This window comes from Protopterus annectens, chromosome 9.part0 (assembly GCF_019279795.1).
Source record: "Protopterus annectens isolate FY-2018-M chromosome 9.part0, PAN1.0, whole genome shotgun sequence".
NCBI lineage: Eukaryota > Metazoa > Chordata > Ceratodontiformes > Protopteridae > Protopterus > Protopterus annectens.
In genome coordinates, this window is record NC_056743.1 from 742,525,313 (window position 1) to 742,552,835 (window position 27,523).

The 27,523-nt window shown below is 41.1% G+C and overlaps 1 protein-coding gene across 1 annotated transcript in view; it reads right to left on the reverse strand.

Moving 5' to 3' along the window:
• LOC122811495 (protein FAM71B-like) overlaps positions 1–27,523 on the reverse strand; it is a 703,144-nt gene that overhangs the window by 56,936 nt on the left and 618,685 nt on the right. Inside the window, exon 6 of the mRNA XM_044083371.1 lies at positions 18,231–18,277. Within this exon, the coding sequence (XP_043939306.1) occupies positions 18,231–18,277 (47 nt within the window). The remainder of the gene's footprint in view (positions 1–18,230; positions 18,278–27,523) is intronic.

The following is a 27,523-nucleotide window of genomic DNA, read 5'->3' on the forward strand; positions in this document are numbered from 1 at the left end:
CTACTGAGTGCCAGAAGTCTAAACCTCAAAATGTACGCACTCAAGGCACTCCTCAGTATGGAGAAAATCGATACATGTGCAGTAACAGAAATCTGGTTTAAGGCTCCAGAGAGCACCACAGCACTACCAGGCTCCAACTCATACCATTCATTTCAGCCACAAAACCTGGACCGAAATACAAAAGGTGGGGGAGTATCCATATTCATTAAGGATACCCACACCTCCAGGTTAGTGGCACAGCACGATGCTTCAGAGATCATTCACGTGCAACTAACAACGGGCAAAACTGCTATTCAAATTATAGCTTGCTACAGATCACCCATCATGTCCCAGGACTCCCACTTCGCATTCCTGGAAACATAAAGGTCCTAGCAAACACCCTGATATTGGGTTATTTCAATTACCCAAACATTAACTGGGAGAACTACTCAAGTACAAACTCCCTTGCCCAACATTTCTTAGAATTTATAAACTCAAACACCCTGGATCAACTGGTCAACACCCCACCAGAGGTGACAACATATTGGGCCTGGTCATCACCAACATGGGCAACCGGTGTTCCACACCAGAGGTCAACCCCTCGCTGGTTAGATCTGACCATAAACTAATCACTCTGGATATCCACATTCTGCCACCACCATGTACCAGGAATGTCTGACTTGGAATTCAGCCAATGTTCAGTGCAGGCCCAGGAAAAAACACTCCAGATGCATGTTTTTCTAATGTGGGAGGAAACAGGAGCATCTGGAGGAAAACCAAACGGATGAAGAGAGGACATGCAGACTCTGCACAGAAAGCATCCCAGCCGAGAATCGAAGTGGAGATTCTTTTGCTTTGAGGTGACAATGCAACCACTGCACCACTGTGCTGTCTGCCTGTGGGGGTCAAAGTAGGTGCTACAAACAGGGTCACAAACTGCTATGCTATCTAATGTAGAGGAGACCTCATATTCTAGTACTACAAGACCATCCAGACCATCCTGCCAATATTTTTCATCTGGGGAGCTTAACCATGTCCCCAGACAGTGTACGACCTAACTCTGCCAACCACCCAGCTGTGTGCCTGGCTACCACATCCACCTTCCATAAGTTGCCCACCCTTCCACCTCTGTTAGCATTACTGTTCTCTGCTACTGTGCCCACCACACTTTTGCAAATGATAATGACTGTCCCTTGCCTACGCCTCAGACTTGTATAGGTTAGGAAATGTCTGATGCACAGCATGAATAGACATGCAGTGGACTGTATAAAATAGATATATTAGGGCCTGCAACAGTTTTATTCTGTGGTGTTTCTGGTCCAACTGGTGAATCTGGGCATTTTGAGGCAATGTTACAATTGCCTCATGTACACAGACAACCCTCTCCTCCTTCCATCAAACACTAATACATGCGACAGATGCAATTATACAGCCAAACTGGAGGCTAAGCTCTCTCAACCCAAGACTGGACCAGGCAGTCAAGAGGAGAAGGGAATTACTTGCATCACACACCAGTCTCACATAGACTTATGAAACCAGCACCAACAAAAAACACATAAATACACGAAAACATACTCAGAGGCTCTAAATAAAAATCTGTAAAAGCAACAGAGACCTCCAAAGCAGACATCCAAGCAACCTCCGCCCCCCCAACACAAACCATGAAACACATACTTCACAAAACCAGTGTGCCACACAATCACTGCTCTTAAGGCAAAATAACATACCCAACACACTAGTAATAGGTGACTCTATAGTCAGGCACACCGACGTCCCACTCACTAGGCTGAACAAGGAGAAGGTTACTGTTAGCTGCCTGTCGGGTGCCAGGATCCACCACATAACACAAGCACCCAGGTCACTCCAGAACAAGTACAAATATGACTCTGTCATTGTCCATGTTGGTGTGAATGACTTGAGCTGTACCTCCATGTACTACATGAAAAGAGACATGGAGGAGCTCTCCGATCACGTAGCCCAGGCCGGTATGACCCTGACCCTGAGTAGCATCCTGTCCTCACCAAGAATGATACCACGGTACAGAGAAAAAATTATCAATTTCAACAACTGGCTAAGCTTCTGGTGTCATTCAAAGGGGATCCAGTGTTTGCCAGCCTCGGATGACATGCTCGACAAGCCATGCTACTTCGCTAGAGACAGCTTGCACCTGTCACCCTTAGGCTTTCGAAAACTAGCCAAGGCTCTTGCCACCCCCATAGTGCCTTTTTTAGGCAAGGTTCAAAAGACAAACCCACTGCCGTAAATAGCACAAGTAACAAAAAACTGAGGGTAATGCTACTCAATGCCAGAAGTCTAAACCTCAAAATGCATGCACTCAAGGCACTCCTCAGTATGGAGAAAATCGATATATGTGCAGTAACAGAAACCTGGTTTAAGGCTCCAGAGAGCACCACAGCACTACCAGGCTACAACTCAGACCATACATTTCAGCTACAAAACCTGGGCCCAAATACAAAAGGTGGGGGAGTATCCATATTCATCAAGGATACCCACACCTCCAGGTTAGTGGCACAGGACGATGCTTCAGGGATCATCCACGTGCAACTAACAACAGGCAAAACTGCTATTCACATTATAACTTGCTACAGATCACCCACCATGTCCCAGGACTCCCACTCCTCATTCCTGGAAAGATAAAGGTCCTACCAAACACTCTGATATTGGGTGATTTCAATTATCCAAACATTAACTGGGAGAACTACTCAAGTACAAACTCCCTTGCCCAACATTTCCTAGAATTTATAAACACAAATGCCCTGGATCAACTGGTCAACACCCCCGCCAGAGGTGACAACATATTGGACCTGGTCATCACCAGCATGGGTGACCGGTGTTCCACACCGGAGGTCAACCCCTCACTGGTTAGATCTGACCATAAACTAATCACTCTGGATATCCACATTCCGCCACCACCCCCAGTCAAAGAAACCACCATAAAAAACTTTTCAAAAGCAAACTTTACGTTACTTAAGACCGAGGTGGGAAGTTTCAAAGCCCCCATGCTAAAGGATAACGCTGTCCAAGTTGCAAAATCCTTTACTAATGCACTCTATGGGCAGCCACAAGAATGCATGGATCATGTTACCCCAAACAAAACCAAGACTTACTCCTCCAAGGAAAGGAAACCAGTCTGGTGTACCCCTGCCATAAACAAGCTATACAATAGAAGGAGGAAACTAGTACAGAAAAGAGTAAAATCCCAAGAAGGGAAGACATCCCTGATCAGTATCAGAAAGAAACTACGTTCCCTCATAAAATCATCCAAGGCTAGCTTCGAAAGAAAAATTACCATGGACTCCAAAGATAACCACAAGGCATTCTTTAGCTATGTCAAGAATCTAAGTGGCAATTCTCAGATCTGCTCGGAGTTAGTGCAGAATGGCACAAAATACACTGAACCGACCAATATAGCCAACATCCTGGCAGACAGGTTCAGTGCAAACTTCACCCCCCTCTCACCCCCAAAAGGGCCCATAACTATATCAGAAGAATGTAGTGCCCCTGAAATCACAGACACTCAGATTAAAACAGCGCTCTCCAAAGCCAAAAACACAGCATCAGTGGGACTGGACAGTGTCCCAGGCTGCGTCTTACATGAGCTCAAAGATGAACTACCCCTCACCTAAACACACTGTTTAAACTCAGCCTCTCCACAGGCTACATGCCCACAGAGTGGTGCACAGCAATGGTTATTCTACTCCACAAAGGTGGAGCCACAACAGATCCCAGGAACTATTGCCCTATAAGCCTGACTAGCTTGGTCTGCAAAGCTATGGAGCGCATAATTATGGATCTCATTAACAGAGACATTGGAAACCTCCAAACACTGGAACATACCCAATTCAGCTTTGTTAAGGGCAGATCATGCCTCCTAAACCTGGTGGACTTCTTTGAGACAGTTACCAAGGCTATAGACGAGAGAAAGGTGGTCCATACAGCTTACCTAGACCTCGCAAAGGCCTTTGGCACCATTCTTCACTCAGGTGTTATAGACAAGCTCACCAGCCTGAACATAAACCCCTACGTCACGAGATGGGTTGCCAACTGGCTCATGGACAGAACCCACATGTTAAGAGTTGCAGGAACTAGGTCTGACTCTAAATCAGTTACAAGTGGTGTTCCCCAGGGCTCAGTCCTAGGACCCCTTCTGTTCGTCATATACTTCTCAGAGGTACAGACAAGCACAGGAGGACTATGGCTGACCAAGTTCGCAGACGACTGCAAACTAGGGGCTATAATTGACTCTCCATCTGACACAGACATCCTCCAAAAGGGTCTCACTGAGACAGATACCTGGTGTCAAAACCATGGCCTCAAGCTAAATTCCAAAAAGTGCATAGTCATCCCCTTTGGAAAAAACAAAGTACCCACTAACTACCACATACGTGGTAGCCCCCTAAATACGGAAGACGTAATAAGGGATCTGGGAACCCAAGTAGATACTAACCTCTCCTTTGATAATTACATTACCAAAGTGGTTAGAAAATCCTTCTATGTGGCCCATCACTCATTAGACCCATCATAGAGTACAATGCCCCATTTGGGATGTACCTTACAAGACACCTGCAACAACTGGAAAGACCACAGAAGTACCTAACCAAGAGGATCACTGGCCTCAAGCAGATGCCCTATGCAGCTCGACTGAAGAAACTCCAGCTGTACTCAGTTGCATACCACCTACTCAGAGGTGATCTCTGCCTGACATACAAGGCCATGTCCAACCCAGAATGGATGGACATGCTCCACTAAAGAAAAAACATATCCCCTCGAAGCCAAACGCTCCAGGGATCTAAACCTCACCACAACAATAAATAGGACATGCTGGAGGGATAGATTCCTGACCCAGAGACTTCCCATGCTCTGGAACAAGATTCCAATCTACATTAGGCAGAGCTCCTCGCTAACCCTCTTCAAGAGAAACCTTGACGAAATGGATGGGAAACAGAAAGTTTACCCCAGGGATCACTTCAATGGCTCTGCTGGACAGAGGCACCAGGAACTAATCTAAGGGGGCTGCAAAAGCCAACACATTCTGGCTAGGCTTATAAATGCCTTCGGGCAGATAGCCTAGTACCAACTTATGAACCTAGAGCCATAATTGCCAGACCAGGGATAAATGTTTGATTCCCTTTGCACTGGTCCAAGTTACAACTGAATTGGGATATTTGAACTTAAAAACTTCATGGGAATATATGGCCAGGCTTCATGTGATTTGGATCAGTAACCTAGTAAGTACCTATGAGCCTATGAACCATAGTTGAGGCTGATGCTACTTGGTATAACCCAGAAATAGCTGGTAGTCATGCAGTTCCATACCATCATTACCATCTGGTAATTTTTTTTTTTTAACATTTGTGTACCGGGAATGTCTGACTTGGAATGAAGCCAATTTTCAGTGCAGGCCCAGGGAGGAACACTCCAGATGCATGTTTTTGTAATGTGGGAGGAAACCTACACGGATGAAGGGAAGACATGCAGACTCTGCACAGAAGGCATCCCAGCCGAGAATTGAAGTGGAGATCCTTTTGCTGTGAGGGGACAATGCAACCACTGTGCTGCCTGCCTGTGGGGGTCAAAGTAGGTGCTACAAACAGGGTCACAAACTGCTATACTATCTAATGTAGAGGAGACCTCATATTCTAGTACTACAAGGCCATCCAGACCATCCTGCCAACATTTTTCATCTGGGGAGCTTAACCATGTCCCCAGACAGTGTACGACCTAACTCTGCCAACCACCCAGCTGTGTGCCTGGCTACCACATCCACCTTCCATAAGTTGCCCACCCTTCCACTTCTGTTAACATTACTGTTCTCTGCTACTGTGCCCACCACACCTTTGCAAATGATAATGACTGTGCCTTGCCTACGCCTCAGACTTGTATAGGTTAGGAAATGTCTGATGCACAGCATGAATAGTCATGCAGTGGACTGTATAAACTAGATATATTAGGGCATGCAACAGTTTTATTCTGTGGTGTTTCTGTCATGACAAATAGTTGTAAATCAGATGCTACCGCTTTGTCAGTGTATACTGTGCCTGTTTCAGCATTTTATGATGTCTCAGTTCAGAAAGTTCCTCCAATAACTCCTTACCCAATTCTTCGTCTGCTGGCGTTGGTCTGTGCTTCAAACCAGTGATGTAGCATTGCTGCAGTTGTTTTTTCATAGAAAATTTTGTGCAGCATGGCACAAATTGCAAATACCTCACTGCAAGTCTCTGGAGCATACTACACCACATCCTACTATTAGTGGTACCTAGATAAAGGACTCAGGCCTTCAACACTCTGAGAATATTCTCAGTGATGTTACAAGTCTGTGACAGCATGGTGCTGTATGTCATGTCCACCATAGTTTGAGGACTGTGAATAGGTGTCATGTGCCACAGCTCTTGTGCAGATCCAGCAACACCTGAAGTACGCAACAGTGGGCAGCCTTGTGTGTGGAATTCATCTGACATACTTGTGGGCATATTGTCCCAGTCTGGAGGTGGGGAGGGATATGTGCACTCCTACTGTTTAGATGACCCTATATAAAATCACCCCACACAAGCTCCTGGTATAGGTTGTACATAAAATGGATGTAGTAATCATGGAACCTACTTCGGTAACACACACATACACACACACACACACACACACACACACACACACACACACACACACACTTCTACTCTACCTATCCCCCCTACTACAACCACCCAGGCAGACACAGAGTCTCACATACTCTGTCATACACACACACACTAGTTATTCATATTACATCTTGATGTTTCATCAAAAGCTTTTAACTCTTATGTTTGAATTTAACTTTCCAGAAGCAGGAGTAGTCAGAAATCTGGGTCATCTGGCAACCTGTGCAGTTCAACCAACAGACTACCCCCCCCCCCATTTTGAATACTTTGAAGACCACTGAAGACAAAAAAGCTCTACTGCTCCAGTGCCGTAACTGTAATAAACTGCTTACTACAACTGTAACACATACCATGTGCAGTTAGTATCATGTATGCACAGCGAGTGCTTCTTAAGTTCATAGGTAAGTACTACACTAGCTGTCCTTGTGGACTTTTTTAAAGCATAGCCAATTTCCCTTTTGGTCCTTGAATTAATCTCTCCTGTTTGGTGTTAGATTGGCCTTACCCATCCAATGACTGATAATTATATATTACCCCTAGGAGGAGTAACTGAGATCATACCATAGGTAATTTGAAGAGACTGTTAAGGTAAGAAATAATGCAAAGACAGACAGAATATCTGGCTGTACAAATATAATCTATTTATTCCAAATCATGAAGGGGACAAGAATTTTCTAACATGATCCCACAGATCTTTGGCAAAACAAGCCTTTTTATACCTTAAGAGACAATTACATATAGTATGAGGCACACATGGTATATGTTACAGGACCCATGCATGGGATAAAGCATTTAGGAGCTGTCTCTATCCATTAGTAGTACAGGGGCAGTCCAGGGCTAAATTTTGTGTTATCCATCCATAGATCCAAGTTACACTTGAATACGGACAGGAATAAGCTTCATTTAATATGGATGGTGAGTCTGTTCAATAGCACTTGTATCCTTTGCAAGATATACTGTCTATCCAAATTGTTCTGTTGATGTTGCAGAATAGGTCTACATCCCTGGACTGAGTATTTCTGATGCTGTTTGACTTCCTGATATTCAGTAGATACGTCAGTATTGAGTCAGAGGATGCTTTGTATACCAGACACCGGTCATCTCATAGCAGTGTGTAGGATACTGAATATTGTGACAAGGCTTTGAGGCAGTCCACATATGACATATTGTTAAGCCTTCTATTTGTTTAGTAAGGTATTTCTGTGGGTGGCCCATTTTTTGCATGTGTCTGAACAGGCGCATACCAAAGGGGGCATTATACTCAATGATTGAACTATTGAGGGCTGAGTAAATGGGGACAATGACATTTGTAGATCTAGTCACAATCCCTTTTATAAGCTGTGCAATATGAACAGGTTTCCTTATGACAGTGGACACATTTTGGTCAAATGTTAGGTCACTGTCTATATAAGTTCCCAAATGCAGGACTACTGGCTCAACTCTTGGGAACATACTGTCAATGTGCTAGTCCCCTGGGGTACAGAACTTCCTAAAGGATAAGTTAATGCAATTTTTGGTATTTAGTTTCAGTCCACAATCCAGGCACCAGTTATTTGTTTGCGAAAAACCTTCCTTCGGGATGGCTTAGATTTTTGGGTTTTCCAAGTAATTTGTGTATTCAAAGTCACTAGGGTGAGTCCTGAAACACAGAGACAGAATGGCTGAAAAAATGGACTTACATATATTAAGTCCAAGATGGCAATTTCTTGGAATATTCCCTTTTTTCTATGGTGATCTCAGAATTAGTATATAAAGTTAAGGATGTATGGGGGCCTGTCTGTACATCGGGGGGTGCTGGAGATCTTGTTCTCCCTACATAAAAGAAGTTTAAAGAGAAGAGAAGAGTGATATTCGTGATTTGCTCTTCTCTTGCATTTCCGATCTTTTCTTTTACTGCATGTCAGCTTTCGATATTTCAAGTGCAAACATTTTAATAGGGAGCCAAATCATTTGGGCATTCCTAAGTCATTTGGGGATGTTCTGGCATGCACTCCCACATGATCTTCACCTGTTAATTGTACCTTCTAACAACTTGCACCCAGGGCAGCCGCCCCCTTCACCATGATGTAGCTACAGCTCTGGAGATAGTCATGAATGACATGTGCATATTATTTTTTCTTTGAGGGAATTGATGTAGTGTGTGTGTGTGCCTATCTATCTATATAAATATGTATATATATACATATATATATATATATATATATATATATATATATAGAGAGAGAGAGACAGAGAAAGACAGAGAGATTCATTGGATCATGTCACTTTTAAGAAAGTCAGTGCTGTGTAAAGCCACACTTGCTGAAGATGTTATCACTCCACTTTCCTTCTCACAACAGCTTTGCCTCAGCTTCTTTACTATGTAACCGTTTTTGTAATTTGAAGTGCATTTACACTTTAGTAGACACCATACATTGTGCTTCTTAACTCGGGTGGATGCAGCTGCTTGCATGTTCTGTATAGGTGCATTTGGTGCATATGTTTTCTGCAATCTATGTTTCAACATGCACAGGTGCGCAGAATGGCAGTTTCAATGGCCTGAGATGATAAGTTGACATTCAGCACTGTCACACTGAAATCAGTTGAAGTATATCCAAGTGCAAATTACCTTTGTTGTTAAGGTGTTTACCTTAACAGTAGACCTTCGAGCAGAAGTCATTGTAGTTTAGTGGTTATCACATCTACCTGAAATGCAGAAGGTCCTGGAATCATTATTTTATTAGCTGAGTAGATAAGAGTGTTGGTCTTTAAGGCAGGGTGGTTCCTGATAGTCTTGTAGTTAGGATTTGGCACTCTTATTGCCACAGCATGGGTTCTATTCCTAGTCAGGAAATTTCAACTGATTTGACCCCTGACCACCTTTGAGCATAGGCTGGATGAATGAATGGGCAATCATAAACACACTCCAGGTCTGACCCCTCAAGCCTTCACTGAAAGGGGAGGAAACTAGGTACAAGTTAGTCATGTCAATGGGTACCTACAGTTTGGGATATTGTGGTTGGGCTACTAATAGTCCTCTGTATCATTAGCCTAGTATTAACCTATGAACTTATAACACTAAATCATAACATTTGGGTTTACTCACCTTATGTGTCCTTCCTACCTTCCAAGTTAGTCTTCATCAGCTGTGCCTGTATTCCCATAAAGACCTATGCTTTTCCACTGAACCTTGATAGGTATGCAATGTTTCACATAGTCAGCATTGTTGGACACTACCTTCTGTTACTCTAACCCCATATGATCTTCTTTAGACAGTGTGTTTGTAGTCAACTATTGATATTTTAATCGTTATTATAACATGGTTATTATAATTGTTTGAACAGTAAATGTGTAAAAATTGGAAAGAACAGTTATAAAAAAATTAAAAGGTTGCTTGAGAGATGTAGGGAGACAGCAAGAGGGTAGCTTTATTGTTACAGTGACCTCTCCTCAAAGATGCACTGCTATGGTAAGTACTTTCACAACAGCTAATAATATCTCCTTTGTAGTTGGGTACACTTTCACACAGTTCTGACACACTCCTGGGTGGAGAACAGTTACAGAACATCCTGTAGCACAGCAATACTAAAACACATCCCACATATTAAGTGTATCTCAAAATAGTAGAGCTTTATGGAGGTGTAGACAGTAGTCCATGTGACAACCTTTAAGATATATTGTGCAGAAACATTTTTGAAAAATATGGCTGATGTTGCTGCTGCTCGAGTAGAATGTGCCCTGACTGTGACTTGTAGAGGTTTATTATACTTGCCACAACAGAAGGGAATATAGTGGACCTACCATTTAGACAAGGCCTACATATTAAATAGTAGACATTTTTTTCATGACTTAAAGAAAACGCTGATCAGATTTTCTAGCTTCATCATTTATCCTAGTGATCATTTGTTGACTGTACACATTCAGCCTGTGAAGAAGATATTCCCATTTATTTTGGTAACATCAGTAAATGAACTGGCAGTTGTACAGGCTGATTTACAGTGACTGCAGATAAAACTTTTCACATGAAAAATGCCTGTATCTTCAGTGGCATCCTTTTGCAATGAAATATCAAGTAAGATGGTTTACCAATGAAATCTTGTAACTCAGATATCATTCTACCAGAACAAACAGCAATAAGAGAAAGAGCTTTCAATTAGAAAATTCAGTACTTGTGTATTATCGCAACCACGTTACAAACAAGTCACTCTTGTACAAAACGCAAATAACAGGTCACAGAAAACATAAGTAGTGATATTTGTAGTAATAATTACAGTCAAAGAGAAGTTTAAAAACATTTTGTATGTGTAAAACAGCTTGGTAAAGAGAAAATATTAATAAGAAAGTGTGTGCATAAATCTATTTTACCCGTTGCTGACATCATTTGCAGAGTACAGTGGGGTGCATCCGTACTGTTTAATGGACAACAGGGCATGCATGACCTGTGAGGCATTCATTAAAGTGTATGGACACACACATCATGTTCACATCAGTGACAGTAAAGTTCATTGAACTTTTACGTGTTGTCATGTAGGGGAAAGACACCATTTCAGAAATGGCTGTAATTTTATATTTCACCTCAGAACAAAATGTAGGATGGCTGTGGAAGCAACACATGCGGTGCTACACAACTTAATTCCTTCACTGTGATAGTAGAGTAACACTCTTTCTTTAATTACTACAGAAATGCAATGTTAAATTGTAAATGAAAAGTATGAAAAGTAAAGACGTCCGTAATGACTGACAGTTCTCAAAATAACATTAACACTTTTGGTGGCATGTGTAGGCCATGCGAATATTTCAAGACTGAGTTGTTTATATACAATTGATGAAGTAATGGGAATTATGTACATCTCAACTAATAAAAATTTAAAACATAAAAAAAAAAAAAAAAAAAAAGGTAAACCTACACCCCTTGCAAAAGATGTGGGCTTGTCCATTGCATAGGAGAAGCTTCCATGGTTAGCCGTCTGATGTTTTGACATGTGGTAATCTAAAGGAGCAGGCCAAAAAAAAAGTGTGACAACATTTTGTTTCAAAACACTTTCATAAGCATGTACGGTCTCTTCAAGCTACTCACTGATTCTAAAAGCTCATTCCTTTACTGTTTGATTCTGTTTATTAGTACAAATGCCGATACTTATGTTTTGTGCGACCTGTTAATTGCATGTTGTTTGTAATGTGGTTGCGATAATACGCAAGTACTGAAAATTCTAATTCCTCTGTATATTATGGTTTAGATGGTGGTAACAAGTTCCAAGGAGGAGAAACATATAACTATAATATGATATAATAAACCTAAACCTGTCTAATCAACTGTATTGCTTTAAACATCTGATCTGGACTAAGTACAAGAAAGTATAAGAGTAATGCAGTAAAGTAGTATATACTAAATAAAATATCCTTCTGGCATACTAAAGTTAAATACAAAGCATACAGTTATATATAATTTCCCTTCATGTATTTCATATTAAGGTATAAAATCCTGAAATGTAATTGAAAGTTCAGAGAAACAAACCCCCGTTTGCTTTCTTATTTCACATGGAGCTTTAATATAAAAGCTTGAAGAAAATACATGATTTAATCAATTTATATTACACTGAAACATCTAAAAATGTATGTACCCTCATTTGTAAATGTATTAAAACTACAAAAAAATGTAGAAAACTACAAAAAGGTGTTCTTGTCTGAAGGGCAATCACTAATAATCATAGCATGCAACATTTTTTTTTAGAAAGTAATCTTCCTAATAAAAAAAAAGTGTCAGTATCCCCCTATGGAAGAAGGGTAGCTCTACTCTTGCAGTGATCTCTTCTGGAAGATCTACTTCTGTGGTAAGTTACTTAAACAGATCTCTGCTGTCTCCTTTGTGAGGGTCACAATAACACTGAATCATAATCTCTGGGTAGACTCCCAAGTAGTACTATGATTTCCTGGGTGGTAGAAAACATAAACAAGTTGTTCTCCATAGCAGTGCCAGTATATTTTTGATGAGACTACAGATTAAGTGTGTGAGTTTAAGACACTTATTTCAGTGGTCAATATCATAATCTTTAAAGGATACGCAGTATTATATTGGTATATGCAAAACACCTAGCTTAGTGCTAGAGAACAAGTATCTTAATATAAAACATTCTTCTGGAAAATTCTGAATAAAAAATCCAGTGTTGAAAAAGTCCTGGTTAAGCTATTAAGTTGTTAAAATTCAGTCCTGCATTAATGATTCACATTTCAGAAGAGGATTTTGTGCAGAAGTTGTGGGTATTTACATTCTTATTGAAGGGCAAACACGGTGGTGCAGCAGTTGGTGTTGCCACCTCACAGCAAGAGTTTCTCCGGTTCATTTCTCAGCTGGGGTGCCTTCTGTGCAGTCTGCACGTCCTCCCTGTGGTGATGTGGGTTTTCTCTGGATACTCCGGTTTCCTCCCACATCCCAAAGACATGCGGCAGGTGGATTGGACACTCTAAATTAGCCCTAGGTGTTTGTGTGCGCCTTCTGTGGAAGGTTGGGTGCCAGGATGGCAACTCGACACTGTAAAACTCCACTGCCAGTTGTTCTGTGGACCGTTATTCCACTGTTGTGACCCCTAATGGGAAAAGCTGAAAGAAGATTCACATTCTTATTGAAGTGATGGAAACCACAAAACTGCATCAGGCACGACTAGTAAACTGCAAAAGTTGACAGGATAATGACATATATGGGAGTGCCATGACTATGCTCTGAATCTGTGAACAACAGATTTTTAAGCACCTTTTTACTAGAGCTACAGCCACAAAATTTGTAGCATTTTCATAGCTTTAAAAGCTTTAAAATACTTTGTTGTCAGAAAGAAAAAAAAAAAACAGTGGCAAGTTAAAGTGCTTAACAGCTTCTGAAACCACTTATCATTCAGCCAGACACTTTACTTCTGCCCACCATGTGTTCTGTGTTGTTACAGTAAATATTTTACAGCTTTTAAATTTGTAACATGTCATGTTTTGGCACTTTTTCCCTACAATTGGTAGTACATGCAGCAGATAAAGCTTTATGCACTACACAGAATTACGATTGGTCTCTCTAGTCATAAATACTTATGTGCTGTCAGCATTCACCTCTCAAACTTTTCTAGCTCTGCTTATAAGGTGAATTTCTTGACATCCATGTCTCAAACATATAAGGAGCTAGATATGATAAGAGACCCAGTTATAACCCACTACATTATAAAGAGAGTTGTTGAATAATGCCAAGGAGGGGTTGAACTTGCAGTACTTGTAATGACTAGCATAATATTATAAATATATATATTTGGTTTGTATATAAATACTATGCGGATGCAATAAATATGGTGAAACAAAGAAAGACTGAATAGTCCAAACCAAGACATTTCACTGACAGAAATTATAGGAAACTATCGCCAGACACTAAGTATAGGTTCATAGGTGTGTACTAGGCTAATGGTCCAGGAGCCTTTACAAGCGTAGCCCATAGGATTACCCTGGCATTGTGCCATCTGACATTAGCTCCCAGTGCCTCTGTCAAGTAGAGCCACTGGAGTGATCCCCGGGGTGAATTTCTATTTTCCATCCACTCATCAAGATTTCTCTTGAAGAGACCAGTGAGGTTCTCTGTTTGACATGTATGGGAAGTCTGTTCCATAGAATGGGCAGTCTCTGGGTTATGAACCTGTCCCTCCACCATGTTCTGTTGATTCTAGTAATGAGGTTGAGGTCTCTGGAGAATGTGGTGTGAAGGGATTGGAAATTCTTTAGATGTAGCATTTCTAACAGAGCCTGGTCAGACATGGCTTTGTAAGTCAAGCAGAGATTGCCTCTAAGTAGGCAATATGAGACAGAGAATAGTTGGAGTTTTTTTAAGTCTGTCCATATAGGACAACTGTTTAAGGCCTAGCATCATCTTTGTGAGGTACTTTTGTGGCCTATCCATTTGTTGCAGGTGACTAGTGAGGTACATGCCAAATGACAGATTTATACCAATGATACTGGCACAAAAGAGTGGGAACCAACCAGATTTTCCTATAAGTAATGGTTGAAACTTTTTGTGTGTTTGAGTAAGTCCCTTATTCTTTCTCCTTGCTCGTTTCCATTTTTTGTATACAAAACATAAACACAGAGATTATAGTATGGAAGTGACACAAGTATTGGCTGGGACTGACAAGGCATACTTTACTGGCACTATGAAGGCAACACTGCAGTGGCCAACAGTATGACGACAACTTAATGTGATTCATAAATGCAATAAGGCTGCATGAAACAATGTTTCATTAGTGGCTCATTAGTATGCTTATGAATTAAGCACTGCACAGTAACAGGTAACTCCACTAGGGTTCCCCCTACCAGCCCACACAATACAGCTGCACACACACACACACACACACACACACACACACACACACACACACACACACACACACACACACACACACACACACACACACACTCTCTTGCAGTAGTTACCTCCCATGGTACTAACAGCTCTGCTTCTGCCATAGGAATGCATGGTTCTATGCTGTCAGAAGATGATATACACAATTTATTTGCTTTGTTCTCCATGTAGCTCTGCAGACCTGGGAAGAAAAGATTAACTCTGCCATTGGATTACCGCATTTGCATGCAGCCTTTACCTCTCAGCTGTCCCTGATTTTCAGGGGCATCTCTAATTTTGTTACTCAAATTTTAGCTCTGTTCCTCTTAATCCCTCTTAAAATTGGTAACCTTTAGAGAAAATGTGGTCAATTATACTTAATAATGACAATTAATTAGAGTTATAGCCTTCTTTTACTGCAAAATATGAATATTAATCCAAATTTTCTTGTTCTGACACTGTCTGAAGTTAATAGAACTAATATCACTGATTGCACTTGATTCTTTCTGGATTTGTCCCTGATTGGTTGAGATTTGTACCGGATTGGTATTATGCTTGAGACTGATGTAGTGCTATGAACCACAGCCTTCTTAACACTGTAGCATTACATACGTTGCTGAATTGGAAACCCAGATCATATTAAGCAAACCTACCCAAAACATGTTTTCCTAATGTGATCCAAGCATCTGAATCCAGGTTACTATGCATTCCAGTACATTTAAGAAGACAGAGAAATAAGTTGTTACATTGTTATATGTGAATCAAGCAAGAGAAAGTTCAGTGACAGTGCAGTATTCTAGCTGTTGGTCGTAAAATTACCTCCTCCCATGCATTGGAAAAAAAAAAAAACTTTAGAAAGTGGATTATTTTTGGGACATCCCACATTAGATCTTTTGTGGAGTGACTTTAGCCTGCTGAACTGTAGTTATTATTTTCTCCCCAGGTTGCCATTTTGAAAAGGCCTGAGAGACTGTGACTAACCCAGTCAACAAAATGTATTTACTAAATAAATTCAGCTAACCCCATTAACAGCTTTCTTGCTTACCCAGAGATAACACAATGGAAGTAAGCAAATAATTTCCTAGCTACAACCATGCCAGTGAGATTGCTGCCTATTGAAATGCCAGGACTTAAAAAACTGACGGCCAGAAAATGCTGAAAAATGAAAAGCCAAGAGAGCAGTGACTATTTAACATCACTCTCTCCCTTTTTGTTTTTTTTTTGTTTTTTTGCATTTTTGTTTTTTTTTTTTGCATGCAAGCCCCTTGCACACTTAATATGGAAGCAAGCCCCCTCCCAAACTTATATATGCCAACTCTGAGATCTGCATGACTCAGAGAAAAGAGAAAAGTCAGAGAAGAGGCTATAAACCACAGCCTTCTTAATACTGTAGCATTAAATACATCTCTGAACTGGAAACCCAGATCACATTGAGCAAACCTGCCCAAAACATGTTTTCCCAATGCGATCCAAGTTTCTAAATCCCGGGCATTATCTATTCCAGTAAGTTTAAGAAGACAGATAAATAAACTGTTACTTTGTTATATGTGAATCAAGCAAGAGAAAGTTCAGTGACAGTGCAGCACTCTAGGTGTTGGTCATAAAATGCCCCCCCCCGCCAAATGCATCAGAAAAAAAATCTTCAGAAAGCAGATTACTTTTTTGGTGATATCCCACATTAGATCTTTTCTGAAGTTGAGTGGCTTTTGCCTACTTTGTAACTGCCTGACAGACTGTGACTAACCCAGTCAACAAAATGTATTCACTAAATAAATAAACGTAACCCCATGAACTACTTTCTTGCTTAACCTGAGATAACACAATGTAAGATATCAAATAATTTCCTAGCTAGAACCATGCCAGTGAGGTGGCTCCCTATTGAAATACCAGAACTTAAAATGCTGATGGTCAAAATGCTGAAAAAAAAATAATACAGAAAAACCTTGAGAGCTGTGACTATCTAACATCACTTTAATCCTTTTTTTTTTCAGCATGCAAGCCCACCATACCCCTAATGTGGGGGCAAGCCCCCCAACTTACATTTACCTACTCTGAGATCTTCCTGACTCAAGAGGAAAGGGGATATTCTGTGAAATGGCAATCTCAGTTTAGCATATGTAAGTAGCATTTTCAGTCATTTTAGTCTCAACATTCCAAGACTCACACTAACAAATCTTGGCATCCCCCCCCCCCCCCCATTTTACCATATGGAGATATCACTGTAGCGATAACAAATGCAATATATGTTTCCATACATTTGCAGTACAGAACAAACCTGGGCAGTATAGGCTGCATTCCTTAATGTGTGTGTTTCAGACTTAAAAATTCTGTTTAGCAAAACAATTTCTTATACAATGTGTCATAAGAAGAATATCATATGACTGTACATGAAATTGCAAACTTGACTGCTCACCTTTAATTTTGTGCACTTTGAATGACTTTACCTAATGAATTTAAATTAAATATAGGATCCAGATGAATCATTTGCATTTCTCTTGTCAGTAATGCCCTGTTATAAAATACAAGAGTAGATGACATGAAATCTTCCAATAGAAAAAAAGAATAAGCTAAACTCATCCATTACCCATTTGCCCAATTTGAAGTCACAGTGAGCCACAGTCTGAAAAGCAGTTGTTATAACTCATTCAACAATGAAGATAACACTAGTCCCTCACAGGACAAGCACACACAGTCATAACCCGGAGTAACATAAAATGTTCCGGTCTACCTGCCACATTATTTGGGATGTGAGAGGATACCAGTGACCCTGGCGAGAGCATACAAACTCCACACAGAAGGTACACCAGCTGTGAATCAAACCAGAGTGCTTTGTGAAGTGAGGCAATAACTCAACTGCTGCAAAATTATGCTGCTCTATAACTCTTGGCTATAAAATACCCAGCACAACAAATTGTAGCTAACAGTGTGGGTATCTCAGTCCTCTTCATTATCTTCCAAGTCTCCACCTTTTATGACCCCTCTCTCCCTAAATCACATTTCTGAAGGACCAACTCACAGTCAGCTTATTTTGAAAGTTTCTAGTCATTGATGTGGTGCAGTGTAATACTATGTGTTTATAGTCAGGCTGTGTTCATGAAACTAAAACGTGATAACAGGGGTAGAACTGGATATGTCTGTCAGCCTCAAATGTATATAACTGAAAGAATTAGCATTTATGCTCCAAAAATATGACATTCAGTGAGAAAGGCCAGACATTTAAAAGGAAGCTTGACAATAAAGAAATAAAAAAAGAATTCTACCTTCCGGGGCTTCATCAGAAGAGCTTTTATCAGCCATGTCTTCAGGACTAAAGAAAAGACAGTTGAGACATATTGGTTTTGTTAAGAATAAATTGCATGTATTGCATATGACTACATTTAATAGTTAATTTTATGAATCCTGTTATTTCAGTAGCTTTTCCACCCTAAAAAATAAGTGATACTTTCTTATAGGGTCAGTTGATTTAAAAAGACCATCCTTGATAAATCCTACAGCTGAGTTCATCCTGTCTTCCATTCACACTTCAACATTTATCTTGAAATTTTCATCATTCAGTTCTAGTACATGTTATGACATCATATGCTTACTAGTTTGCTTGAAATGCTAACTAGCACATTTCCTGCAAATTATACTACAATTATGAAAATACAGTACCTACCCTGCTAACAAATAAAAGTAACTATATGCCTGACTTATTGCAGGATGGGGGGGAGGGGGTTGTCCATGCAGAACTGTGAACCCATCATAGGATAATAGCAAGTTGCTAAGCTACTGGCACGGAAGCCCTTATAAGCCTAGCTGAGGAATTAAACCATGTTCCCACAAGTCAGCACCCGATGCCCCTGTCCAGCAGGGACACAGGTGGAATCTCAGGGGTGTATTTTTTATTTCCCATCCAGTCATCTGGATTCCTCTTAAAGTGGGATAGTGAAGTACTCTGCTTGACGTGGACAGGCAGTCTATTCCACAGATGGGTAGTCTCTGGCAGACAAATCTGTCCCACCAGCAAGTCCTATTGATGTCACAGACCAAGTTGAGGTTTTGCATGCGGGTCACATGAGTACAGTTAGTTTAGCTTGCGGATATGCAGCAATTTCATCAAGGTGGGGGTCATAGATTGTTCTGTATGCCAGACATAGATCACCTCTGAGGAGCCTGTATGAGATGGAGTAGAGGGACAAGGCTTTTAGCCTATCCATGTAGGATTGATTTTTGAAGCTCTGGATTCTCCTGATCAGGAACCTCTGTGGTGTCTCCAGCTGCTGCATGTGCTTTGCAAGGTACATGGCAAAAGGGGCATTGTACTCAATAATGGGTCTGATAAGGGAGGAATACAGGGAAGTTATGACTTCCTTGTACCTGGAAGAAATACCCTTACTAATGAGGTGAGCCATGTAGAAACCTCTCTTTACAATGGAGGCAACATGGTGATCAAAAGTTAGATTGCTGTCTCCCTCACAACTGCTTGCATGCTTAGGACATTATTGTTAATGTGATAATTTGTGGAGATGTCACTCTCCCCAAAGGGGATGATGCATTTTTTGGCATTTCATTTGAGGCCATGTTTCTGGCACCAGTCATTTGCTTGGTGAGATCCTCTTGTAGTATGTTGACATCACTAGGGGAGTTGATGACAGCACCCAGCTTACAGTCATCTGTAAACTTGGTCAGCCATAGACATCTGGTTTTGGCCTGCACCTCAGAGAAGTATATCCTAAACAGCAGGGGCCCCAAGACTGATCCCTGGAGTATGCTGCTTGTTACGGGTTTACTACTTGAGGTAGCTTCTCCTATTTCGACTGAGTGAGTTCTGTCAGTGAGCTAGTTAGCTACCCATCTGGTCATATACAAATTTATGCCAAGCTGGGATAGTTTATCTATAATGCCTGAGAGGGGAATAGTGTTAAAGGCTTTGACCAGGTCAAGGTAGACGGTGTGCACTGTCTTACCCTCATCCGTGGTTCAGGTAAAGGCATGATCTCCCGTTTTCAAAACCAAACTGTGTGGGATCAAGTGTTTGGAGGTTGCTGATGTCCTTGTTAATGTGGTCCATGATGATGCATTCTATGGCCTTGCAAATCAGGCAAGTTAGGCTGATGGGTCTATATTTGCCTGGATCAGTGGACGCTCCACCTTTGTGCAGAGGGTTGATGGTGACTATCCTTCACTTGGCTGGAATGAAACTGGTACTCAGGCTTAGGTTGAATAGGGTGCCTAATGGTGCTGAGAGTTCCAGCCTGAGTTGATGCAGCCCGGGATGTTATCAGGTCCCATAGAAGCTGTGTTTTTTGCCTTTGAGAGGGCGGTAATGACTTGTTCCCTAGAGATAAGGGGTGGGGGGGCAGGTGCTGGAGTTATCCTGGATTACTGATGGGGGAACAGAGGGATGAAGTTTTCACTGAACCTGTCTATCAGCAGGTTGGCTATATCCACAGCATTTGTGTATGTGGTGTCCTAGACCATCATTTTCTGAGCAGATTTGAGTGTTTCCCCTTAGACTGCAGATGTATGTGAAGAAGGCCTTAAGATTGGCTTTAGCAGATGTGGCCAATTTGGACTCAAAGTTAGCTTTGGAGGAGTTCACTAATAGCATTATTTGCCTGTTTAGGCCAAGGAGAGATTGCTTCCAATTTGGCACCTGTTCCTTCTTGGTCCTAGACAGCATTTTTTTCCCTTTGTTGTAGAGTTTATTTATAGCCAATGTCCACCAGACAGATTTACACTTCCTTGAGGAGAGGGATTTTGTCCTGTCAGGTATTGCTGAATCCATGCATTTATATAAATGGTCATATAGTACTTTGGTGTAGGTTTGGACATTAGTGCCAGTTCCTACGGTTGGGGAGAGGGTGGAGTTCTTCCAATCAGTGGTTGGGTAATTAAAATAATCTAGGATCAGGATATAGGACTGAATCTTAATAGATTCAAGGAGGTCCAGATAGGTAGCATGGGTGTCCTGAGTCAATGCTGGGGGCCTGTAGCTAACTATGATTTGAATAGGGGTTTTGTCAACCATTAAATACACCTGGAGCACCTCCTGTGTGTCATACTGTTTGACCAGTCTGGAGGTGTGTATATCTTTAATTTATATTGAAACACCACCTGCTTTGGCTTTGCTGCCCTTAATTTGAGGTCTGTATGTATGATAGAGTGAGTAACCAGTTAAGGCTGGGGTGCTATCTGCAGCTTTGAACCAGGTTTCTATGACTGCACAAATGTCAGCATCTTCCAGGGTTAAGAATGCTTGCAATGAGTGCAGTTTCATGTTGAGACTCCTAGCGTTCAGCAGCATGACCTTTAAATTGTGTTTAGATGAGATTCACATGTTGGTAGTTTTGACCTCAAGGCATTGCCTAAAAAAGGCACTGCAGGCCATCTCTGGCAATGCACTGTGGTCTGTCAATCATGTCTTCTCAGGCGACAGGCACTGGATCCCCTTAGAATGACACCAGCAACTAAGCCAATTGTTAAATTCAATCATTTTTTGTTTGCATTAGTTGAAGGCAATCATTGTTTACTTTTGTTTGTAGTGAGGCATAATTCTGGGTGACAGTAGAATGCTGCTTAAGGCTAGTGACATACCTGCCTGGAACACATATTCAGTGAGCTCGATTATGTCTCAAGTCATTCATGCCAACATGTATATTATGTCATAGCAGTACTTGTTGAGGGACTTGAGTGCAGGGGTGATGTGGCGGATTCTGGCACATGACAAACAACTTACCGTGACTTTCTCCTTATCCAAACTGGTGAGGGGCACATCTGTACATTTCACAATGGAGTCTCCTATGATTAATATATTGGGTTTATGGTTAAGTCTTGATGGTTGTGAGATGTGTGGTGTGGTAGGCTGTGGAGTTTGAATGGAGAATTGTGTTTCAGATCAACTGATAGTGGAAGAATGTAGCTACTAATTATAAGACTGGAAATCTCCTTTGGTGGGTCCTACCAGTAGGATGTATCCCAAGCAGTAATCTACCAGAATGGAAGGAGCCACAGGATATTCCTCCACATTTCTAAGTTCTGAATTACAGCTGCACCAACGGAAGCCTTAATCCTGGAGTAAGAGCTGGGACTAGAATGCTTGGTGAAAGCATGAAAAGAAGACCTAGTGGTTATGGTGCAGATGTGTGCAATGGCAATTTTCTTGATGTACAGAAAAATCCACTCCTGTAATGCAGTGTTACTCAACTACAGTATTCACTAATGGGAGTTGATCTAATTGGTGGAGAAAGGTGATGCAATAACAATCTAGTTCTAGTAAAATATGAGCTAAAAGTGCAGTCCACTTCCCGAGTGCAAAGGTCTCTCTGTGCTCTGGTTTCTGCAACAAAAAATAAAACACGTATATGAAAAAACTAGTTTAGGGACAATTTAGAAGGTCTTTCCTTGTTAAAGGCCTAATATAGTTCCCTAGATAGGAGGACCTGCAGCTCCAAAATCCTGTATGCAAAGATGATGTTCATTAGAAAACATATTTTCCAAGGAAACAGCATCATTGAACCAGCAAATCTGAACTGGTTAGGGATAAGCCTGACAGTCATGAAGTTCAGATCCCAAAGAGCAGTGAGTGTTTTCAAATGAGAACAGGAAATGCAACACTCCATTAAGAAAATGCTTGACCACCTATAGCTATGGCACAACTGTTCTGCAAAAGGTTGTGTTGGGCAGAAGTAATCGAAATTTGCATCTTGACCATGGAATAACTGAGGTTCAGATTTTATAATTACACGGGATAAGTCAGGGTCAAGGGTGCAGGCTGAAAGAATGGATCAATAAACAGTACCACTCCAGACAAACAGAATTGTTTCCACTTGCAAACATAGGCCTGTCAAGAGAGTGGGCTTTCTGATAGCTTTAACCACTTATGTGGCCCCATCCAAGCAAAGTTGTGGTATCAATGGACTTACATAAGGAATCAGGCCCCAAGGTGGAGCCAGCTGTCAACTCAGCCATTGGGGACATATTTGGCCAAGACCAGAAGAAATTGCTGTTCTTCCAGGAACTTAACAGGCTGAGATCACACGCTTCTCAACCAGCATAAGATAACAAGACTAGTTTTAGTCTTTACTCCCCTAAACATTTAATATGGTATGGGATTAGAGTGAATGGTGGGAAAGCTTGCAGAAATGTCCCATGATGTAGGATGGAGAATGCCTTAGTTCTCAAGTGCACCAGAGGAAGATTGCACTCTACTGAGAGGCAAACATATCAATGTCTGGAATGCCCCATCGCTAGTTGAATGGATGATGTGAACAACACATGGCCTCTGAATCTGTGGCTCCAGAAAAGGACTATGGAGTGAGTCAGTATCCACCAGATTATTCACTTTCCAAGGATGTGAACTGCTATGAGACATATGACTTTGTCAGTTGCCATTTGTTGGACATGTATTGGGTATGAACATGTGTCTCCTTGCTTTTTTTTTTAAATATCTAAGGATGGATAGATTGGTTATCTGACCAAGCAAGGAGTTGCCCAGAAACAGCTTTGTCCCCAAGACTTTAGGACAAGGAAGACTGCTTATAGCTCCAAGTGGACAATGAGGAATTCCCTTCTCCTGAGGTGTAGCACAACCCTTGAACCATGAAGCTTAGATACACTTCCCACCATACCAGCTTGGTAAATGAAGAAAGCCCAAATGGCAACATGGTGTACTATATGATGCCACACAGAATAATAAGAAGAAATTGTTCGGTAGTTACCAAATAATAACATCCTGACAGGCATCCATCATATCCAGCAACACCAGTCATCGTATGCAGCAGAGGCATAACTACACATTATCATTGTCCAGAAACAGATTTAATTGGTCTGCTGTCCAATGCTGCTAAGGTATAGAAATTTCCCATCCCCGTCAGAACCAAGAAGGGTCAGAATTTAGCCCTGCCCCTGTTCAATACTCAGGACAGCAACTACAGACCTTATTGACTATAGAGTCTGGTACTGTCTCAAGAGCTTTGCTAAGATAGTTAGGTCTCTTAACAGAATTTTATTCCAGGAGAGGACTCACACACTCCAGGATGTGTCTCCAAGAATGTGTTGTCTAGAAACCACTGATCCTTTGTAAAGGCCTCCAAGAGAGGGAGAAAGTACAGTTGTGTAGAAAACTTACCGTGATAGATGTTTGAATGATCACTGCCACAGTAGCCTAAGCTATGTGGTTTATATATTGTGTAGAATCTAACAACCAGCCATCTTCTAAAGCTTTAGGGCACCTTCCATGCACCCAAACTGTTAGCCACCTTGAGCTGAGCAGACTAAAAAGACAGGTTTAGGCGCCAAGCCCTTCAGAGTTTCCATGCCAGATGAGAGACTGAGCCCTGAGAGGACAGTGCTAGGAAGAACAAAAAATAAATGTCTACGGCATGGCTTAAAAACACACCAAAAAACAAGAGGGAGGGAGGGAGCGGCTACTGCACCAGTGATCATTCGAACATGTACTGTTCTTCATATCAGTCACTGCTGCTGTAGCCTAAGTTATAGAGGTAGATTACCATAGCTTACAACAACTGGAAGGTAGAAGCAGAATGGCCCAGGAGCCCATGGAGAATGGTTCTAGCAATGCCTGGACTAGATATGGAGAAAGAATCTTGCCTGTAGTGCTTTGTAAAAGTATGTACAGATGACCAAGTTACTGCTTCTAGAATACTTCTACAGTCCACCCTTTTCCAAAAAGCCATAAATGAAGTAAAGGCCCTGGTGGAATGTGCCTTGACCCTACCTGAAATAGTTTTGTTGTGGTGGAAATAATAAAAGGTGGTAGCCTGAGACAATCGTGAAAATAGTCTGCTTTGACACAGATTGTTCCTTCTTACTTTCACAGGAAACGAACAACTGATCAGAAGTTCTGGAAGATTTTGTTCTGTCGATATAATACCTCTGTTATCTGTGGACATCCAAGGTATGAAATATCCTATTTACCTCATTTTGGGGTTAAGGGAAGAACACAGGAAGATGGATAGTATGGCTTGAGTAAACTCAGTTACCACTTTATGCATAAACGAAGGATTAGTTCTTGAAAAAACTTGTCTCTGTAAAAAATGAGATAATGTTGATCTACCATTAGAGCTTGTAACTCAGATACTTTTATTGCAGAGGTCAGATCAACCAGTAAAATTGTTTCCTCTGTTAAGAACCTCAAGTCAACCAGATGAGCTGGTTCAAATGGAGCATGTGTTAGCTTCTGTAACAAAAATGAATGTCCCAAAGGAGGAGCAATTGGTTTTCTTGAAGGTCTTGGATGCAAAAACCTTTTCAAAAACATTTTAACATGGGAATGCCTTAAAAGAGGGGGCTTCATGGGCAAGCATGCTTAAATGGCTGACAAATCAACATTGATAGAAGAGTTAGGCCATGGGAAAGTAACACACAAATATTGTAAAACCAGAAGAACACTAACACTGAATGGTTGTTGGTTATGCTGTTTGCACCAATTAGAAAACTTTTTCCATTTTCCAATATATGATTTTCTATATAAATATAGGCTTTCTTGCCTCCACAATACCTGCTGTACAACCTCAGTAAACAAGTGCCTAAAAGGCATTAAGACTCTATCATTCAGGAAGTTAGTTGAAGCTGTTTGGGTGCATCAAACACCCATGTTCTTGTGTGAGTAGATCCAGTCTGTGAGGAAGTTTGTGATAATTGCCCTGGCCAATTCCAAAAAAAGGGAGAACCACTGTTGCCTGGGCTAGAAGGGAGTCACCACAGTGTTCTTGAGGGATTCCTTATGTTCTTCAGAAGTACCCTAGATATTAGTGGAAAGGGTGGAAATGCATACAGGAACATTTATGTCCAAGGAAAAGAAAAGGCATCTGTCTTCCAGGCCTTCTTGTATGGAGACTTGGAGCAGAATTTTGCCAGCTGATTGTTCAGTTAGAAGGCAAAAAGGTCTACTTGAGGAACTCCCCAAAGATGGATTAAATCTTGGAAGACTCCCAATCTAATTTCTGTTTGTGAGGGTCTTCCTTTGTCCTGCTCCAGTTGTCTGCCACACAGTTTTGCTCTGACAGAATGTAGGAAGCCTAAAGAGTGAGACGTGCTGTAAAGCTATATCCCATTATAACATGGCTAGCCTGCACAGGAGGTAAGACCTGGTTCTCACTTGCTTGTTTATGTGTTACATCACTGTGGTATTGTCCGTAACAACTTGAAGTGGTCCTGGGGACCAAGGGTGATTAAGAGAGATGAGTGCCTTGATAAGGGAAATCATCTCTTTTATGTTTATGTTCTTGTGTTTGTCTTTGCTGCCCCAGATACCCTGCACTTTTATACTCCTTGACACTGCCTCCCCAAACAAAGTCCATGGTGCCTGTGGTGACTGACTGCTTTGTTGCAGGAGGAGAGAATGGGACACCTGGATTCAATGATATTTGATATCTCCGCCAAGTGATTTCTCTTTTCATAAATCATAGAACTGGAGTCAGATAGTAGGTGTTGGTGCTGGGAGCAAAGAGACTTCAGATACCATTGTGTCTTTCTCATGTGGAATCTTGCCAGAAGTATCATACGAATCATAGACGCTATGGCATCCAGAATCCTGAGGTATGCCTTCGCAGTGACTGAAGTCTGAGTGAAAAACACCTGGAATAGATCTAAATATACATATTTTTTTTCCTGTGAAAGAAAAGTTCTTTGTATTGAAGTATATAGCAGATACCCAGAAGCACATTCCTGTGTGATGGAGTCAAAAAAGATTTTTGAATATTGTCTTGCAATCCGAGCTTATATTGGATTCCTGACACTTTGAATAAGCCTATTGCAAAGATAAGCAAGTTGTCAAAATATGGAAAAATGTGGATACCTTGTAGCCTGCAATACCTTATAACTGGAACTAGAAACTTTGTGAACCGTTTTGAAGCTGTGAATAGCTGAAAAGATAAGGCAGTGAACTGATAATGCATTGAGTTACATAAAAGCCCAAAATGTGGATACCTTGTAGCTTGCAACACCCTATAACTGGAATTAGAAACTTTGTGAAGCCTCTTGGAGAAGTGAATAGCCAAAAAGATAAGGCAGTGAACTGATAATGTAATCCAGACACAAAAACCTTAAAACATCTGAAGTCTAGATGGATAGGAATGTGATAAAACACATTTTTTTAAAACTAAAGTTACCAAAAACTCAAATGAGGAAGAAGAGGTAAGAGATTGTGCTGCGAAAACATTATGAACATGAGCAGTATCACAAACTGGTTTTGGAAATAAAGGTCCAGAACTGGTCTTCAAGCATTTATTTCTCTTTGGCTCCAGAAACATTCTTGAGTAAAAACCTCTTCCCCACTGGAAGGGGGAACTGTTTTAATTACCCCTTGAGAAAGTATGTGCTGTAAGATGGGAAAGAGCAGAAGGATTTGTCTGGTGAATGTGGAATAATTCCCCAGAAAGGAAGGATTTCTTTCCATTGACATCTCTATCCCTGCTGAATCAGTCTTTGAACCCATTTATCTGAAATAATCTGTTGCTGAATGCAAAAATGGAGGTTTAATCTTCCTGGAAGGGATAAAGGAAAGTACAGTTGTGTACACTTACCACAAATGTAGATGCCCGAGTGT